Raw genomic sequence first — 18,400 nt, forward strand, 5'->3', positions numbered from 1 at the left:
GGACAGCGCCTGTCTTCAAAAACTGGAATTCGTTAACTCGAATTTAATAATATCAAGTATAATACTCTATATGATTCCATAGTATTTTACTGATTTTAGACACATATTTTATATCTGTTGGAATGGTTGGTCTTATCTAAAACCAAACAAAAGTCCAACAAATACAACCAACCAAAGGACAAAAACAGACGTTTTATTTGTGTAACAGTCCTGTTGTCACATAAGGAAAAGAATGGATTACCGGTGAAACACTTTCAAGTGCAGTATACTAAGAATACTCAAAGGGTCGCTGTTCACCAACAGAGTAAAACTAAACTAATTCTCCTCTCATCTTATATTAAACACGAGCACCCACCGACAACGAGAACCAACTCTGCATCAGGCTGTTTATTCTGGTGGAGGTTTCGGAAGAGAAAACTCTTATTGATTAACTCACGTTTGTAACAAATTAGGCTTTTTAACTTTATGAGCATGGAAAGAACATGGTTTATACCTCCACTTATACTCATTTATATGTGTATTTTCATTTACGCCGCTCATGGAGATTTGAATTATATGGTACCAGAGGAAACGAAGCGCCAGTATGTGATTGGGAATGTCGCGAAGGACCTCGGAATCGATGCTAAACGATTGTCTACTCGAAAGGCTCGGATAGACACAGACGACAGCACGAAACGTTATTGCGATATTAATCTGAATAGTGGAAATTTGGTCGTGGCGGAAACAATAGACCGAGAGGAGCTTTGTGGGTCGAGAATGTCTTGCATTCTAAATTATGAGCTCGTGTTGGAAAATCCGCTTGAAGTACAACGCATATCGCTGCAAATCGAGGATATAAATGACAACGCCCCAGGATTTCCTAACGATCGGATTACGTTTGAAATAAGCGAATCTGCCGATAAAGGTGAACATTTTCCCTTGGACGAAGCCCATGACTCTGATATTGGACAAAACGCGGTTCAAGGATATTCAATTGAAAGAAACGAACATTTTGTTTTATCAGTGCATGAGAACGCAGAGCAGGGCAAACACGCTGAACTAGTGTTGGAGAAAGAGCTGGATCGCGAACAACAGAAGGAAATTAATTTAATACTCACCGCTACTGATGGCGGCACCCCACAAAGGTCTGGTACTGTAGTTATCCACATTAGTGTGCTGGATGCTAATGACAACAGTCCGGTTTTCAGCCAGTCTGTGTACAAAGCTTCTCTCGCTGAAAACGCGCCGTTGGGTGCCACAGTTGTTACAGTAAGCGCATCAGACGATGACGTGGGAGCGAACGGTGAAGTGAGTTATGAATTTAGTCGTATATCTGATAAAGCAGCAAAATTATTTTCTATTGACAAGATGACTGGTCAGATTAAGGTTATCGGAAATATCGATTATGAAGAGGAAACATACTATGAAATGAGAGTGCAGGCCAAGGATGGACCTGGTTTAGCGTCCACTGCTAAAATTATTATAGATATCACTGACCTAAATGACAACGCACCTAGAATTATTCTGAAATCACTGAACGACCCCATACCAGAGAACGCCGCCGTAGGCACGGAGGTGGCCATTATTAATGTTCAGGATAAAGATTCAGGAGATAATCGACAGATCAGATGCTCCATTCAGCAAAATGTCCCTTTCAAATTAAATCCCTCCATCAAAAATTACTTTTCTTTGGCAACCACAAATATGCTGGATCGAGAGACAGAGTCAGATTATAATGTCACTATCACTGCTACTGATGGAGGTTCTCCACCATTATCTTCCTCCATGACAATTCATTTATCTGTAGCAGATGTCAATGACAACCCACCTGTATTTCATCAGAAATCCTACAGTGCCTATGTCATGGAAAACAACAAACCAGGCACCTCTATCTGTTCTGTTAGTGCGACAGACCCAGACTGGAGGCAGAATGGCACAGTACTGTATTCTCTGGTGCCAAGTGAGGTCAATGGTGTTCCAGTGTCCTCATTTATATCCATTAATGCAGACACAGGGGTTATCCATGCTGTGAGGTCATTTGACTATGAGCAGTTCAGAAACTTCAAAGTTCAGGTTGTAGCCAGAGACAATGGCTCTCCTCCACTCAGCAGCAATGTCACTGTGAGTGTGTTCATAACAGATGAGAATGACAACTCTCCACAGATATTATACCCTGCTCCTGAGGGAAAATCTTTAATGACTGAGATGGTCCCTAAAGCTGCTCTGTCAGGCTCTCTGGTCTCCAAGGTGATTGCTGTGGATGCTGACTCTGGACAGAATGCATGGCTGTCATACCAGATTGTGAAGTCTACTGATCTGGGACTTTTCACCATTGGTCTCCATAGTGGAGAGATCAGGGCACTGAGGGACATTACTGAATCTGACAGCATGAAGCAGAACTTCATTATCTCAGTGAAAGATAATGGACAACCTCCTCTCTCTGCTACCTGTTCTGTGTATTTACTTATTTCTGACAACCTCGCTGAAGTTCCAGAACTTAAAGACATGACTTATGAGGAGAGCAATTCCAAACTAACATCATATTTGATCATCGCACTCGTTTCTGTGTCCACCTTCTTTCTGACTTTCATTATTCTGATCCTGGCTGTGAGGTTTTGTCACAGGAGAAAGCCCAGACTGTTGTTTGATGGAGCAGTCGCCATTCCCAGCGCGTATCTCCCTCCCAACTATGCAGAGGTGGAGGGAGCTGGAACTCTCCGCAGTTCTTACAACTATGACACGTATCTAACAACAGGCTCACGCACCAGTGACTTCAAATTTATCACTTCTTACAGCGAGAATACACTTCCTGCTGGTGGTACTCTGGAAGTAGACAATAATAATCCCTTTGCTCCAAATATGAGCAATGCAGATTCTGAAGAGGTGAGAAAATCCTTTCTCCTTTATTAAGTTCCTTCATCAATTTTCAATTTGATTTGATAAATCAAGTCTTTATAGGCTTGATGTGCAAACATGCAAATTTTTATATTCATATTACCTTCCTTCTTGATTACACTATAAAGAACATCTGAAAGTTGTAGTAGACCAAAAAAGACTGGTGGCTTTAAACTGGTCTTGGTGGTGTTTTATTATTGATTTTGCCCTTTCTTTGTAGACCCTTTTTGTGCATTAAAGTTGTTTGTTTCAATGTACATACTTATTCTTTTTTTTGTCATGTTTATGTGCAAATTTTCAGTATTAAATGTTGCTGTCAGTATTCTTGTGCAAAGCAAGCATGTTTCATAGTGATATCTAGGTCATAGTGCTTCATAAAGTCTGCATTCATAATCATAAATGTACATATCTTTGGCTCCAGGTTTCATTGAGTCTTTACTTCTCTCTCTCTTTTTCTTTATTTTCGGGAGACAGAAAGTACTTTACTGGATCACACAACACATACTGGTCTGTGTGTGCTATTGCTGAGTAATCACTGATCGGTTTTATTATCTTTGTATAAACCTACCCTTCCCCAGTACAAACTGACAGTTACTGCTTGTGTTTCTGCATATCTCAGGACAGCTCAATTGGATTTGAGTTCCTTGGGCTTGTTTGTTTCTTTGCTTGTTTGTTTCATTCTTGTGTTAAATCATGACTCTGCTACTGTCTTTTACAGCCTTTTTTCTCCTTTTTTATGTGATCATTTTTTCAGAGCAGCACAGTTAAGGAGGAATGAGCCACAAAAAACAGTCTTTACTGTATAAGACTGACTCTGCTGTTCTCTTTCCTTTTCATGTCCTTATCGATGGAACACCTGCGGTTACGCTTCAGCAGGTAAGATGTAACCTTTTCTCACCTTTCCTGCATGCATTGACTTTTTCACATTTCCCCTCTTAGTGCTATTTACACACTGAAAGCACAAGCATGAAGCTGAGACAGCTATAGTAAGGGTGTATGAACTCATATTTTACTAATGTTTTACTCTGTCGGGCAATATTGCATTATGTTTGCTTTTGCTACTGTGGTTTTCTGACTCTGTAGATGTGTCCTGAGTCTGGAACACTTTGAGGTCACTTTGATGTTTTTGTACCTTAAATTTAGATCTACATAGTTTTGGGTTTATTGGGTTTGAACCCTTGAGATGCTGGAGTAGGTTGCCATAAACATATTAAAATCTCTTGCTATCTTAACTGTAGCTGATTATCAAAGTTGCCTAACAACATAATCCGTGAAAGGGAAGTAAAGTCACAACCTTGTTTCACAAGCAGTTTGTGACAATACTGTTAACACATTGCCTAAATCATAGACACAATTCCTGTATTACAGACACATTACCTGTATCACTCATATGTGGACGTTCTGTAATGCAAAAACAGTGCATCTGCTGCCTGCGTCATATTTCCAAATATCAGAAATGTTTTGCTCACATATAATGTCTTGAAATGCAGATTTTACAACTTTTCAAGTTTAAACTGTCAACTTATTGCTGGCTATATGCTACACTGTTTAAAGGAGAGGTTTACAGCAAGCTTTCTCAAGTTCTCATTAAGTAAGCCTCCAAACCATGTAGTCACAACATAGTAGCCTAATGCTTGTGTTCTTTTTGGTGTCCTAGAGACTCTTCAGCAGCTCTTTGCACACACACAACTTTACAAAACCACCACCAACTCTCTATCTATCTATCTATCTATCTATCTATCTATCTATCTATCTATCTATCTATCTATCTATCTATCTATCTATCTATCTATCTATCTATCTATCTATCTATCTATCTATCTATCTATCTATCTATCTATCTATTCATTCCAGGTGAGTAACTGCAGTGTACTGTAGTAAGAGATGTAGAGATATTCAAAATTATACACATAATAAAAAGTACACGGAATAAGTTCTTCTTAATTAGGAGGAGGAGGAGCCAGTTTATATAAGTAGATGTTTAAATGTTTCACTCATAACATTCATTACATGGGGATATGTACCTTTTTGCCAGGTGTGTAAGTGTGTGTGTTTTGTGTGTGTGTGTGTGTGTGTGTGTGTGTGTGTGTGTGTATGTACGTACGTGTGTGTGTACGTGTGTGTACGTGTGCACAAACTTGGAGGATGATCATTTTTTATACATATTTAGCTCCTGTGTTGGGCAAGTATTTGTATTGGTCTCTTTAGATTTATTCTTTTTCTTTGTACTCTTTAAAATAATTTATATTATCATGCAGGTTAATATAAGTCCATTTTTAACTGCGAACTCAGTGTTATTTATGCGCATTTTCAAGTTAACATCTATTTCATTTGGAAAAATGCAATGCACTATTACTCATAGGTAATCCACAGAATTACTGCCTTCATATTTCATAACCTATACTGATTTTTTTCCTCTAAAGCTACAGAGGGTTAGAATAAAGTATTATAAGCATTATTTCCACTACAGTTTTTCCAGTGTGGTTAACTTCTTGTTCAAATGCAATTGGATAATCAAGATTGCTTGCTTGTATTGTAGTTCCACAATAGTTAAAATGGCAGATTCCAATTAACGTTTTCCGTGTTTACTGAATGGATGTTGCCTGTTGCCATGTTGACAGTGCAAGCATTTTGTAGAGTTTCAATAACAAGTTTGAATTTACATGGGCTAAATTTACCAGGACATGTCTTGAAGCCATGCATTTTGTGTTGCTATTGAATGGCAGTTGCTCCAAGCAGAAAGCAAAACTGCCATAGTACCCCTTACTCTTTAATATTGATGCTTTTTGTTTAGGAGGTACCAGCGTTTTGGTTTTTCTCTACTCTAACTAGTCAGCCTTCACCTGGTTTCATTCTTGTATTACTTAATTTCCCCCCTTTTCTGAAGATAGTTCAAGGACAACTGTTTTAATGGCTCAATGGCTCAGTTGTGCCCTTGTGTCTCTGCTTACCATCAGATCTCTACAATGCAGATAAGATGGGATATGATACTTTTTAATTCAGTTTGTTTACAGAATGGACATTGTCTTTTGTCAAATTGTCACAGAGTGAATTCCAAAGGGATCTTTCATAGTTAATACAGCCAAAGATTTGGGAATAGAGAGGCACTCTGGTAGTGAAGGCGAGGATAAACCAAGAGGAGCTCTGTAAGCAAACAGGATAGATGTCCAGGGTGAGGAAATAAATATAAATGATTTTGTAGCAGGAAGACAGTGAACTAAAATGAGTTCTCTTTGCACATGATGGGGGCTCACCTTAAAGATCTGGCAAAGTTTGATTTCACATTTCTACATTAGAGGCTAATATTAAATATGTAAACAATTATTTCACAAGGCAGAAGTCAGGGAGTTTTCTCCAGCTGGCTTTGAATAAAAACAAATAGACTTTACATTTAAAAGGGTACCTTCCTTTTAAGATCTGAAGTTAAGGTAACAACCATTGTTCAATTGAAAACAATTCTCCGGGTTTGTCCATATTCACCCTTAGCGCTCATGACGCGGAGTCGAACCAGAACGCGCGCATCTCTTATTTTTTAGAGGACAAAACTGTTGCTGGGTCTCCTGTGGCTTCTTACGTTTCAGTAAACGCTGATAGCGGTGTGGTATACGCCGTGCGCTAATTTGATTATGAACAAATGAAGAATGTTAGGATAAGCGTGAGAGCGCAGGATGGCGGTTCTCCTCCACTCAGCACTAACGTGACTTTGGACATTATAATTCAAGATCAGAATGACAACGCTCCCCAGATTCTCTACCCAGTACAGACTGGCGGCTCTCTGCTGGCTGAGATTGTGCCTCGTTCAGCAGATGTTGGCTATCTTGTCACTAAAGTGGTGGCTGTTGATGTGGACTCTGGACAGAATGCCTGGCTCTCCTACAAACTACAGAAAGCCACAGACAGGGCGCTGTTTGAAGTGGGTCCACAGAACGGAGAGATACGAACTGTGTGCCAGGTCACTGATAAGGATGCTGTGAAACAAAAGCTCACTGTTGTTGTGGAGGATAATGGACAGCCATCTCGCTTAGCTGTAGTTAACATTAATGTAGCTGTAGCAGACAGTTTTCCTGAAGTGCTCTCTCTATTCACGGATTTCATGCATGAAAAGCAGTACAATGACAACCTGACATTTTATTTAGTTTTAGCATTCGCTGCTGTTTCTTTTCTTTTCATCACTTGTTTAGTTGCTATAATATCAGTGAAGATCTACAGGTGGAGACAATGCCATATCTTCTATCAGTCCAATCTCCCAGTCATTTCGCACTATCCATCCGGTTACACAGACAGAGGAGTTACCAGAAATCTTCCGCACATGTACAATTATGATGTGTGCATGACGACTGATTCTACAACAAGTGATTGCAAGTATTCTACACTTGGTGGACAAAATGTTTCAGTGGTGGATTCAAGGTTTGCAGAGACGCTGGAATGCAAAATGAAGAAAATGAACTTCCTTGAAAAGCAGATTCGTCAGAAATGATAGGAAAATTTATATTTAAGTATTGCAGTTTAACCCTCTTTTGTTTCAAATTTTTTCATGGCTCCTCACTATTTCATCCTAAGTTTGATCTTTTTTTATATTATTGATGAGTAAATATAGAAAAAACAAATAGATAAGTTCCTTCAGTAATTTCAGATAGGGCTTTAAAGCCTATTTGAAGAATAAAGTTTGAGTTTTGCGTTTTACTTTCTCATAGAGCTGCTGATCTCAAATGATTTTGTTTATTTTCCACTGGTGATGTTGCTTTTTCATGTGGCTTGGGCAATGGTCACGGTAAGTATTTATAATGGTTGATTTTGCAGCGTGGTTGTGCCTGTGCGGTCCTTCTTCAACGTATGATGTTTGCTTTATTATACCAAAAAATAATACAGTAAAAATGAGGTCATTGTTCGCCAATGATGTTGATATAAGGGACATTTAAATAGTATGGTTGATGCTTAAAATGATACGTTTTGTATTTATTTTCGTTAAATTGAGAGAGATCTAGAGTACGCATGTTGACACTACGGGCTTTTCTTAAAGTTTTCGGCTTTTATATAAGATAAACACAGAAAGAACTTTCTCCCCTCTTGCATCCGTGCGTTTTCTGGATTTAGACTCTAAGTGCCGCCATTGGACAGCAACTGTGCAGACGAGCGTGACAACCCTATCGTCCTTCCTACTCTGTAATGTATGAGCTATGCGCTTCTCTGTCTTTTTTATGCTATGACGAGAACAGCTGCATATAGTCCGATTATCGGTTTATTCAAAGTATTATTTTATTATTTTCCCGCTTTTTAAATTTTGAAGACCAACCTAAAGTGATCATGATTTATTTGCCTTCGTATTTCATGTATCGCAGTCGGACGACTACAACGCAGTTAACATGGAAGACTGTGGTTTTTATTCTCTGTGTGTACGCAATGGATGTCGTGTTTTGCCAAGCGCGATATTCTATCCCGGAGGAGATGCCAGAAGGCTCCTTTGTAGGCGACATCGCCAAGGATTTGGGAATAGAGATAAGTAGACTAATTTTGGGAAAAGCTCGGGTTGTAACAAAGGGTGGTCGGCAGTATGTGGACCTGAGCAGAGACAAAGGCACTCTGGTAGTGAAGGAGAGGATAGACCGAGAGGAGCTCTGTAAGCAAACAACGCCCTGCAGCTTCAGCTTTGATCTCATCATTGAAAACCCCATACAGCTCCATCGCGTCACCGTTGAAGTGCAAGATATAAATGACAATGCACCGATATTTCCTAAAAGTACCGTCACTTTGCAAATTAGCGAAACCACGGCATCTGGAACACGTTTTCCTTTGGACAGCGCTGTGGATATGGACGTGGGTATAAATGGAATTCAAAGCTATGCTCTCGGTAATACTAATCACTTTAACATAGAAATAAACACACAGGCTGATGGCAACAAATATGTAGAAATAATATTGCAGCATGAGCTAGACCGAGAAGAACGTAGTGAACTTACATTAGCACTCACTGCATATGACGGGGGCTCACCTAAGAAATCCGGTGCCGTTCGAATTCAGATTTATGTATTAGACGTTAATGATAACGCCCCGGTGTGCAAACAGCTTCTATACAAAGCGGAGGTAAGGGAGAATTCTCCAGTTGGCACGGTCTTAACGACAGTAAACGCCGCTGACGCTGATGAAGGAATAAATGGACAAGTGTCATATTCTTTTGCGCAGGCAAGTAAAGAAGCCAGGGATGTTTTTGAGATTAACGCGGAAACAGGGGATATTACAACGTTGCACAGTTTAGATTACGAGACTGAAAAGAGTTATCAATTAAATATCAAAGCAATGGATAAAGGAGGTCTTGCAGATACGTGTAAAGTTGTCATAGATGTTATTGATGAAAACGACAATTCCCCCACCATACAGCTCATGTCGTTTACAAACACACTTCCTGAGAATTCTCCACTAGGAACAACCGTAGCAATTATTAATGTAGAGGATGCAGATTCTGGTAAAAACGGGCTCGTGCAATGCGCAATAAATGAGAATATACCGTTTAAAATACAGCCATCGCTTACTGATTACTACGTGTTACTTACGGATGAAAATCTTGATCGAGAAAGCATAGCTGAATACAACATAACCATTCTGGTATTTGATCAAGGAATCCCTGCTCGTCACAGCAATAAAAAGTTAAATGTTAAAATATCCGATATAAATGATAATCCTCCCGTATTCGATTTTGATGAGTATAGAACGTATGTTATCGAGAACAACTCTCCGGGTGTGGCTGTATTGACCGTTAAAGCCAGCGACGCTGACTGGGGGCCAAATGCCCGATTGTCCTATTTTGTGGAAGATCGTGAAGTACAAGGAAACCCAGTAAATTCATTGGTTTCGATCAATTCAGATAGCGGCGTTATACATGCTATCAGAGTCTTTGATTATGAACAAATGAAGACTTTGACCTTTAACGTAACAGCAAGAGATGGAGGGTCCCCTCCTTTAAGATCTGAAGTTAAGGTGACAATCATTGTTCAAGATCAGAATGACAACGCTCCTCAGGTTCTCTACCCAGTACAGACTGGCGGCTCTCTGGTGGCTGAGATTGTGCCTCGTTCAGCAGATGTTGGCTATCTTGTCACTAAAGTGGTGGCTGTTGATGTGGACTCTGGACAGAATGCCTGGCTCTCCTACAAACTACAGAAAGCCACAGACAGGGCGCTGTTTGAAGTGGGTCCACAGAACGGAGAGATACGAACTGTGCGCCAGGTCACTGATAAAGATGCTGTGAAACAAAAGCTCACTGTTGTTGTGGAGGATAACGGACAGCCCTCTCGCTCAGCTGTAGTTAACATTAATGTAGCTGTAGCGGACAGTTTTCCTGAAGTGCTCTCGGAATTCAATGATTTTATGCATGAAAAGCAGTACAATGACAGCCTGACATTTTATTTAGTTTTAGCACTCGCTGCTGTTTCGTTTCTTTTCATAACTTGTTTAGTTGTAATAATATCAGTGAAGATATACAGGTGGAGACAATCCCGCATCTTCTATCAGTCCAATCTCCCAGTCATTCCGTACTATCCACCAGGTTATGCAGACGCAGGAGTTACTGGAACTTTGCCGCACATGTACAATTATGACGTGTGCATGACGACTGATTCTAGAACAAGTGATTGCAAATATTCTACACTTGGTGGACAAAATGTTTTAGTGGTGGATTCAAGTTTCGCGGAGACTATGGAACGCAAGACGAAGAAAATGGACTTCCTGGAAAATCCAGATTCGCCAGAAATGGTAGGAAAATTGATATTTCAGTATCGCAGTTTGACCCTCTTTTGTTTCTAAATTTGTCATGGCTCCTCATCATTTCATCCTTTGTTACATCTCTTTTTATATTAGTGATAAGTAGATCTTAGTTTACATAATAGGCAGTACAGCATATATATATATATATATATCTATATATATATATATATATGGTTAGGGTTATATACGTTTAACTTCATATAGGAAAGGACTAATAGATAAGTTCCTTCAGTAATTTCAGATAGGGCTTTTAAGCGTATTTGAAGAATATAGTTTGAGTTTCGCATTTTTCTTTCCCATAGAGCTGCTGATCTCAAATGTTTTTGTTTATTTTCCTCTGGTGATGTTGCTCTTTTCATGTGGCTTCGGCAATGGTTATTAGTCACTGTAAGCATTTATAATGGTTGATTTTGCAGCGTGGTTGTGCCTACGCAGTCCTTCTTCAACGTATGATGTTTGCTTTATTATACCAAAAAATAATACAGTAAAAATGAGGTCATTCTTCGCCAATGATGTTGATATAAGGGGCATTTAAATAGTATGGTTGATCCTTAAAGTGATACGTTTTGTATTTATTTTCATTAAAATGAGCAAGATCTGGAGTGCACATATTGACACTACGGGCTTTTCTTAAGGTTTTCGGCTTTTATATAAGATAAACACAGAAGGATCGTTCTCCCCTCTTGCATCCGTGCGTTTTCTGGATTTAGACTCTAAGTGCCGCCATTGGACAGCAACTGTGCAGACGAGCGTGACAACCCTATCGTCCTTCCTACTCTGTAATGTATGAGCTATGCGCTTCTCTGTCTTTTTGTGCTATGACGAGAACAGCTGCATATAGTCCGATTACTGGTTTTTCCAAATTATTATTTTACACTTTTCCCAGTTTTTAAATTTCGAGGACAAACTGAAAGTGACGATGGTTTATTTGCCTTCGTGTTTGATGTATCGCAGTCGGACGAGTACAACGCAGTTAACATGGAAGACTGTGGTTTTTATTCTCTGTGTGTTCGTTACGGACGTCGTGTTTTGCCAAGCGCGATATTCTATCCCGGAGGAGATGCCAGAAGGCTCCTTTGTAGGCGACATCGCGAAGGATTTGGGAATAGAGATAAGTAGACTCATTTCGGGAAAAGCTCGGGTTGTAACAAAGGGTGGTCGGCAGTATGTGGACCTGAGCAGAGACAAAGGCACTCTGGTAGTGAAGGAGAGGATAGACCGAGAGGAGCTCTGTAAGAAAACAACGCCCTGCAGCTTCAGCTTTGATCTCATCATTGAAAACCCCATTCAGCTGCATCGCGTCACCGTTGAAGTGCAAGATATAAATGATAACGCACCTTTATTCCCTAAAGATACCGTCAGTTTGGACATTAGCGAAAACAGAATATCTGGAGCACGCTTTCCTTTGGACAGCGCTGTGGATATGGACGTAGGAATAAATGGAATTCAAAGCTATGCACTTTCGCCTACTGATAACTTTAAACTGGAAATAAATAATCAAGCTGACGGAAGCCAATACGTAGAAATGGTTTTGCATCGTGAGCTGGATCGGGAGGAACGTGAGGCCCTACAACTAGTTTTAACCGCGTCCGACGGTGGATCACCTAAGAAATCCGGAACACTTCGAATCTATATTTCTGTACTTGATGTTAATGACAATGCCCCTGTGTGTAAGCAGTCCGTGTACAAAGTTGATGTTGTAGAGAATGCTCCAGTTGACACAATTTTAACAACTGTAAGCGCTATTGATGCTGACGAAGGGGTAAATGGAAAAATCTCATATTCGATTGCTCAGGCTAGTAAAGAAGCCAGAGAATTATTTGATATAGATCCAGAAACAGGAGACCTTACAATGTTACGTAGTTTAGATTATGAAAATGAGAAAAGTTACATATTAAACATTAAAGCAAGGGACAAAGGGAGTCTTGCAGATACGTGTAAAGTTGTCATAGATGTTATTGATGAAAACGACAATTCCCCCACCATACAGCTCATGTCGTTTACAAACACACTTCCTGAGAATTCTCCAGTGGGAACAACCGTAGCGGTAATTAATGTAGAGGATGCAGATTCTGGTAAAAACGGGCTCGTGCAATGCGCAATAAATGAGAATATACCGTTTAAAATACAGCCATCGCTTACTGATTACTACGCGTTACTTACGGATGAAAATCTTGATCGAGAAAGCATAGCTGAATACAACATAACCATTCTGGTATTTGATCAAGGAATCCCTGCTCGTCACAGCAATAAAAAGTTAAATGTTAAAATATCCGATATAAATGATAATCCTCCCGTATTCGATTTTGATGAGTATAGAACGTATGTTACCGAGAACAACTCTCCGGGTGTGGCTGTATTGACCGTTAAAGCCAGCGACGCTGACTGGGGGCCAAATGCCCGATTGTCCTATTTTGTGGAAGATCGTGAAGTACAAGGAAACCCAGTAAATTCATTGGTTTCGATCAATTCAGATAGCGGCGTTATACATGCTATCAGAGTCTTTGATTATGAACAAATGAAGACTTTGACCTTTAACGTAACAGCAAGAGATGGAGGGTCCCCTCCTTTAAGTTCTGAAGTTAAGGTGACAGTCATTGTTCAAGATCAGAATGACAACGCTCCTCAGGTTCTCTACCCAGTACAGACTGGCGGCTCTCTGGTGGCTGAGATTGTGCCTCGTTCAGCAGAAGTCGGCTATCTTGTCACTAAAGTGGTGGCTGTTGATGTGGACTCTGGACAGAATGCCTGGCTCTCCTACAAACTACAGAAAACCACAGACAGGGCGCTGTTTGAAGTGGGTCCACAGAACGGAGAGATACGAACTGTGCGCCAGGTCACTGATAAAGATGCTGTGAAACAAAAGCTCACTGTTGTTGTGGAGGATAACGGACAGCCCTCTCGCTCAGCTGTAGTTAACATTAATGTAGCTGTAGCGGACAGTTTTCCTGAAGTGCTCTCAGATTTCAATGATTTTATGCATGAAAAGCAGTACAATGACAGCCTGACATTTTATTTAGTTTTAGCACTCGCTGCTGTTTCGTTTCTTTTCATAACTTGTTTAGTTGTAATAATATCAGTGAAGATATACAGGTGGAGACAATCCCGCATCTTCTATCAGTCCAATCTCCCAGTCATTCCGTACTATCCACCAGGTTATGCAGACGCAGGAGTTACTGGAACTTTGCCGCACATGTACAATTATGACGTGTGCATGACGACTGATTCTAGAACAAGTGATTGCAAATATTCTACACTTGGTGGACAAAATGTTTTAGTGGTGGATTCAAGTTTCGCGGAGACTATGGAACGCAAGACGAAGAAAATGGACTTCCTGGAAAATCCAGATTCGCCAGAAATGGTAGGAAAATTGATATTTCAGTATGGCAGTTTGACCCTCTTTTGTTTCTAAATTTGTCATGGCTCCTCATCATTTCATCTTTTGTTACATCTCTTTTTATATTAGTGATAAGTAGATCTTAGTTTACATAATAGGCAGTACAGCATATATATATATATATATATATATATATATATATATATATATATATATATGGTTATGGTTATATACGTTTAACTTCATATAGGAAAGGACTAATAGATAAGTTCCTTCAGTAATTTCAGATAGGGCTTTTATTTGAAGAATATAGTTTGAGTTTCGCATTTTTCTTTCCCATAGAGCTGCTGATCTCACATGTTTTTGTTTATTTTCCTCTGGTGATGTTGCTCTTTTCATGTGGCTTCGGCAATGGTTATTAGTCACTGTAAGCATTTATAATGGTTGATTTTGCAGCGTGGTTGTGCCTACGCAATCCTTCTTCAACGTATGATGTTTGCTTTATTATACCAAAAAATAATACAGTAAAAATGAGGTCATTCTTCGCCAATGATGTTGATATAAGGGGCATTTAAATAGTATGGTTGATCCTTAAAGTGATACGTTTTGTATTTATTTTTCATTAAAATGAGCAAGATCTGGAGTGCACATATTGACACTACGGGCTTTTCTTAAGGTTTTCGGCTTTTATATAAGATAAACACAGAAGGATCGTTCTCCCCTCTTGCATCCGTGCGTTTTCTGGATTTAGACTCTAAGTGCCGCTATTGGACAGCAACTGTGCAGGCAAGCGTGACAACCCTATCGTCCTTCCTACTCTGTAATGTATGAGCTATGCGCTTCTCTGTCTTTTTGTGCTATGACGAGAACAGCTGCATATAGTCCGATTACTGGTTTTTCCAAATTATTATTTTACACTTTTCCCAGTTTTTAAATTTCGAGGACAAACTGAAAGTGACGATGGTTTATTTGCCTTCGTGTTTGATGTATCGCAGTCGGACGAGTACAACGCAGTTAACATGGAAGACTGTGGTTTTTATTCTCTGTGTGTTCGTTACGGACGTCGTGTTTTGCCAAGCGCGATATTCTATCCCGGAGGAGATGCCAGAAGGCTCCTTTGTAGGCGACATCGCGAAGGATTTGGGAATAGAGATAAGTAGACTCATTTCGGGAAAAGCTCGGGTTGTAACAAAGGGTGGTCGGCAGTATGTGGACCTGAGCAGAGACAAAGGCACTCTGGTAGTGAAGGAGAGGATAGACCGAGAGGAGCTCTGTAAGCAAACAACGCCCTGCAGCTTCAGCTTTGATCTCATCATTGAAAACCCCATTCAGCTGCATCGTGTCATTGTTGAAGTGCAAGATACTAATGACAATGCTCCAAAATTTCCCAAAGATATTGTAAATTTGCACATTAGCGAAAACACGGCATCTGGGACACGCTTTCATTTGGACAGCGCTGTGGATATGGACGTAGGTATGAATGGAATTCAAAGCTATGCTCTCAGTCCTACAGAACATTTTAAGTTGGAAGTCAGTAACCAGGCTAATGGTAATAAATATGTAGAAATGGTATTGCAGCATGAACTTGACCGAGAGCAACGGAATGAACTTAAATTAGTTCTCATTGCACATGACGGGGGTTCACCTAAAAAATCCGGAACTGTTCGAATACATATTTCTGTATTAGATGTTAACGATAACGCTCCAGTGTGTAAACAGTCACTTTATAAAGCAGAGATCACGGAGAATTCTCCAGTTGGCACGGTCTTAACGACAGTAAACGCCGCTGACGCTGATGAAGGAATAAATCGACAAGTGTCATATTCTTTTGCGCAAGCGAGTGAAGAAGCCAGGGATGTTTTTGAGATTAACGCGGAAACAGGGGATATTACAACGTTGCACGGTTTAGATTATGAAACTGAAAAAACGTATATTTTATATATCAAAGCTATGGACAAAGGGAGTCTTGCAGATACCTGCAAGGTTGTTATAGATGTTATTGATGAAAACGACAATTCCCCCAACATACAGCTCATGTCGTTTTCAAACACACTCCCTGAGAATTCCCCACTAGGAACAACCGTAGCAATTATTAATGTAGAGGATGCAGATTCTGGTAAAAACGGGCTCGTGCAATGCGCAATAAATGAGAATATACCGTTTAAAATACAGCCATCGCTTACTGATTACTACGCCCTAATTACGGATGACAATCTTGACCGAGAAAGTATTGCTGAATACAACATAACCATTGTCGTGTCTGATCAAGGAAGCCCTGCAAAACGCACTAGGAAAATAATACACGTGAAGATTTCTGATGTGAATGATAATCCACCTGCTTTCGTTTCTGGGGAGTATAGGGCATTTGTTTTTGAGAACAACTCTCCGGGTGTGCCTGTACTGACTGTTAAGGCAATTGATGGTGACTCGGGACCAAATGCGCAGATAGCGTACTTCTTGGAGGATATTAATACAAGGCTTAACCCTTCCGTAAATTCTTTTATAACCATAAATTCAGATAGCGGCGTTATACATGCCATCAGAGCCTTTGATTATGAACAAATGAAGACTTTAACATTTAACGTGACGGCCAGAGATGGAGGGTCCCCTCCTTTAAGTTCTGAGGTTACGGTGACAATTGTTGTTCAAGATCAGAATGACAACGCTCCTCAGGTTCTCTACCCAGTACAGACTGGCGGCTCTCTGGTGGCTGAGATCGTGCCTCGTTCAGCAGATGTTGGCTATCTTGTCACTAAAGTGGTGGCTGTTGATGTGGACTCTGGACAGAATGCCTGGCTCTCCTACAAACTACAGAAAACCACAGACAGTGGTTTGAAGACAGTGGCGCTGTTTGAAGTGGGTCCACAGAATGGAGAGATACGAACTGTGCGCCAGGTCATCGATAAGGATGCTGTGAAACAAAAGCTCACTGTTGTTGTGGAGGATAACGGACAGCCTTCTCGCTCAGCTGTAGTCAGTATTAATATCGCTGTATCAGACAGTTTCCCTGAAATGCTCTCGGAATTCACGCATGATAAAGAATACAACGACAATTTGACATTTTATTTAGTTTTAGCTTTATCTGTGGTTTCTTTCCTTTTTGTCACATGCTTAGTTGTTATAATATCAGTGAAGATCTACAGGTGGAGACATTCTCGAATATTTTATCAGTCCAATCTCCCAGTTATTCCGTACTATCCACCCGGTTACACTGACACAGGAATTACCGGAACTCTGCCACATATGTATAATTATGACGTGTGCATGACAACTGACTCGAGGAAAAGTGACTGCAAATATTCTACACTTGGTGGACAGAAGGTTTTAGTGGTTGACCAAAGTTTCACTGACACCATGCTGCATGCAATGAAGGAAAATGACTTCTTAGAAGATCAGGATCGCCTGCAATTGGTAAGAGTACATTAAATTATTCAAAGTAATGTATAGTGAGTTATTTATACTTACTGTTTGAAGCTATGTTTTTAAAGTAAGCAAGCACTTCTTTAAGTCGCTGTGGACACAGTCATCATAAAAATGCTGTATATTTAAATACCAAATTAACTACATGGCTTTGATAGATCATGCCTCTCATTCTGACTAGTGATTCTATTAACACAACTGCCTATCACTTTAAAGGGATAATATAGTGTGGGACTAGAAGGGCACGAGATGTTGGGCACTCATAGTACTCATATATCAAATGAAAGTTTTAGATGAGAGCTTAATGAGAATGCCAAAGGAACAGATGCAGATATTCAGCCACTTTAGAATAAATGATAAACTTTTAAAGACCTAACAATGGATATAAAAAAACCTATTATAATAATTAGTGTTCCTGAGCCTTCTTTGCATGCTTTGTGTAGTGTCACCTATGTCCCCTGCTTCCAAGCCCTCGATACATATATTTTCCTGTAGAGCTTTACTTTCCTCTGTCCTATATTGCCAATAATGTGAACCTAAGCAGATGTCCGTATTTTGTGATATTGCAACATCTGAGACAGAAGCTGTTAGAGGAAAGTTTAGTAAATGATGCTATTTGCAGTAAGTACTGTCTTGCTCATTTCAGCACTAGATCCCCTGGACAGCGACAGTGTAGTATGTGTAGGCCAGCGGTTCTTGATTTAATTTGTTATGATAAATCACTTACGGCTTTCCAACACACCTGAGTTTTTTGCTGCTCTTTCTTGCTTAGTCGAGTTGTTATGACAGCATGAGAACCTCTGTAGAAGGGAGTGCATTTACTATGTGCTCTCAAATATACTAAAATATATGACATTATTTTGTTTCAGTCGTTTAAAGTTTAAAACTCATGGAGTCCGCATAACAGTTCCTCACCTGCTCTCTTATGTTTTTCCAGCCTGTGAGAGAAGCTCATAATTGTGTTATTTCACTTGTTCAACTCCGAGGGCCGCTGTTGATCAATGAACTGGA

The 18,400-nt window shown here is 40.0% G+C and overlaps 2 protein-coding genes and 1 pseudogene across 12 annotated transcripts in view; all 3 read left to right on the forward strand.

The window, feature by feature from the left end:
- The window catches only part of LOC113588740 (protocadherin gamma-C5-like), a 206,808-nt gene that overhangs the window by 77,277 nt on the left and 111,131 nt on the right, over positions 1-18,400 (forward strand). Inside the window, exon 1 of one of the 11 annotated variants that reach the window (XM_035535488.2) lies at positions 11,092-13,993. The exons of 7 other annotated variants lie outside the window; for them this stretch is intronic. In XM_035535488.2, the coding sequence (XP_035391381.1) occupies positions 11,552-13,993 (2,442 nt within the window). In that variant the 5' untranslated portion in view covers positions 11,092-11,551. Of the gene's footprint in view, positions 1-11,091; positions 13,994-14,379; positions 17,381-18,400 lie in introns of those variants that run through there. 3 more of the 11 variants (XM_081702178.1, XM_081702169.1, XM_081702174.1) reach the window with 3 other exon arrangements.
- On the forward strand, positions 215-7,779 carry LOC113592003 (protocadherin gamma-A7-like; annotated as a pseudogene).
- LOC118242835 (protocadherin beta-16) lies at positions 7,903-10,736 on the forward strand. The gene has a single exon (XM_035535730.2). It carries the CDS (start codon positions 8,179-8,181, stop codon positions 10,669-10,671), a length of 2,493 nt encoding a protein of 830 aa, XP_035391623.2. The 5' UTR covers positions 7,903-8,178; the 3' UTR covers positions 10,672-10,736.

This window comes from Electrophorus electricus, chromosome 19 (genome assembly GCF_041902795.1).
Source record: "Electrophorus electricus isolate QZ-2024a chromosome 19, ASM4190279v1, whole genome shotgun sequence".
Taxonomy (NCBI): Eukaryota; Metazoa; Chordata; class Actinopteri; order Gymnotiformes; family Gymnotidae; genus Electrophorus; species Electrophorus electricus.

Excerpts from the sequence above, each read along its gene's own strand:
- LOC118242835 (XM_035535730.2), top strand. The coding sequence starts at position 8,179 with ATGATTTATTTGCCTTCGTATTTCATGTATCGCAGTCGGACGACTACA.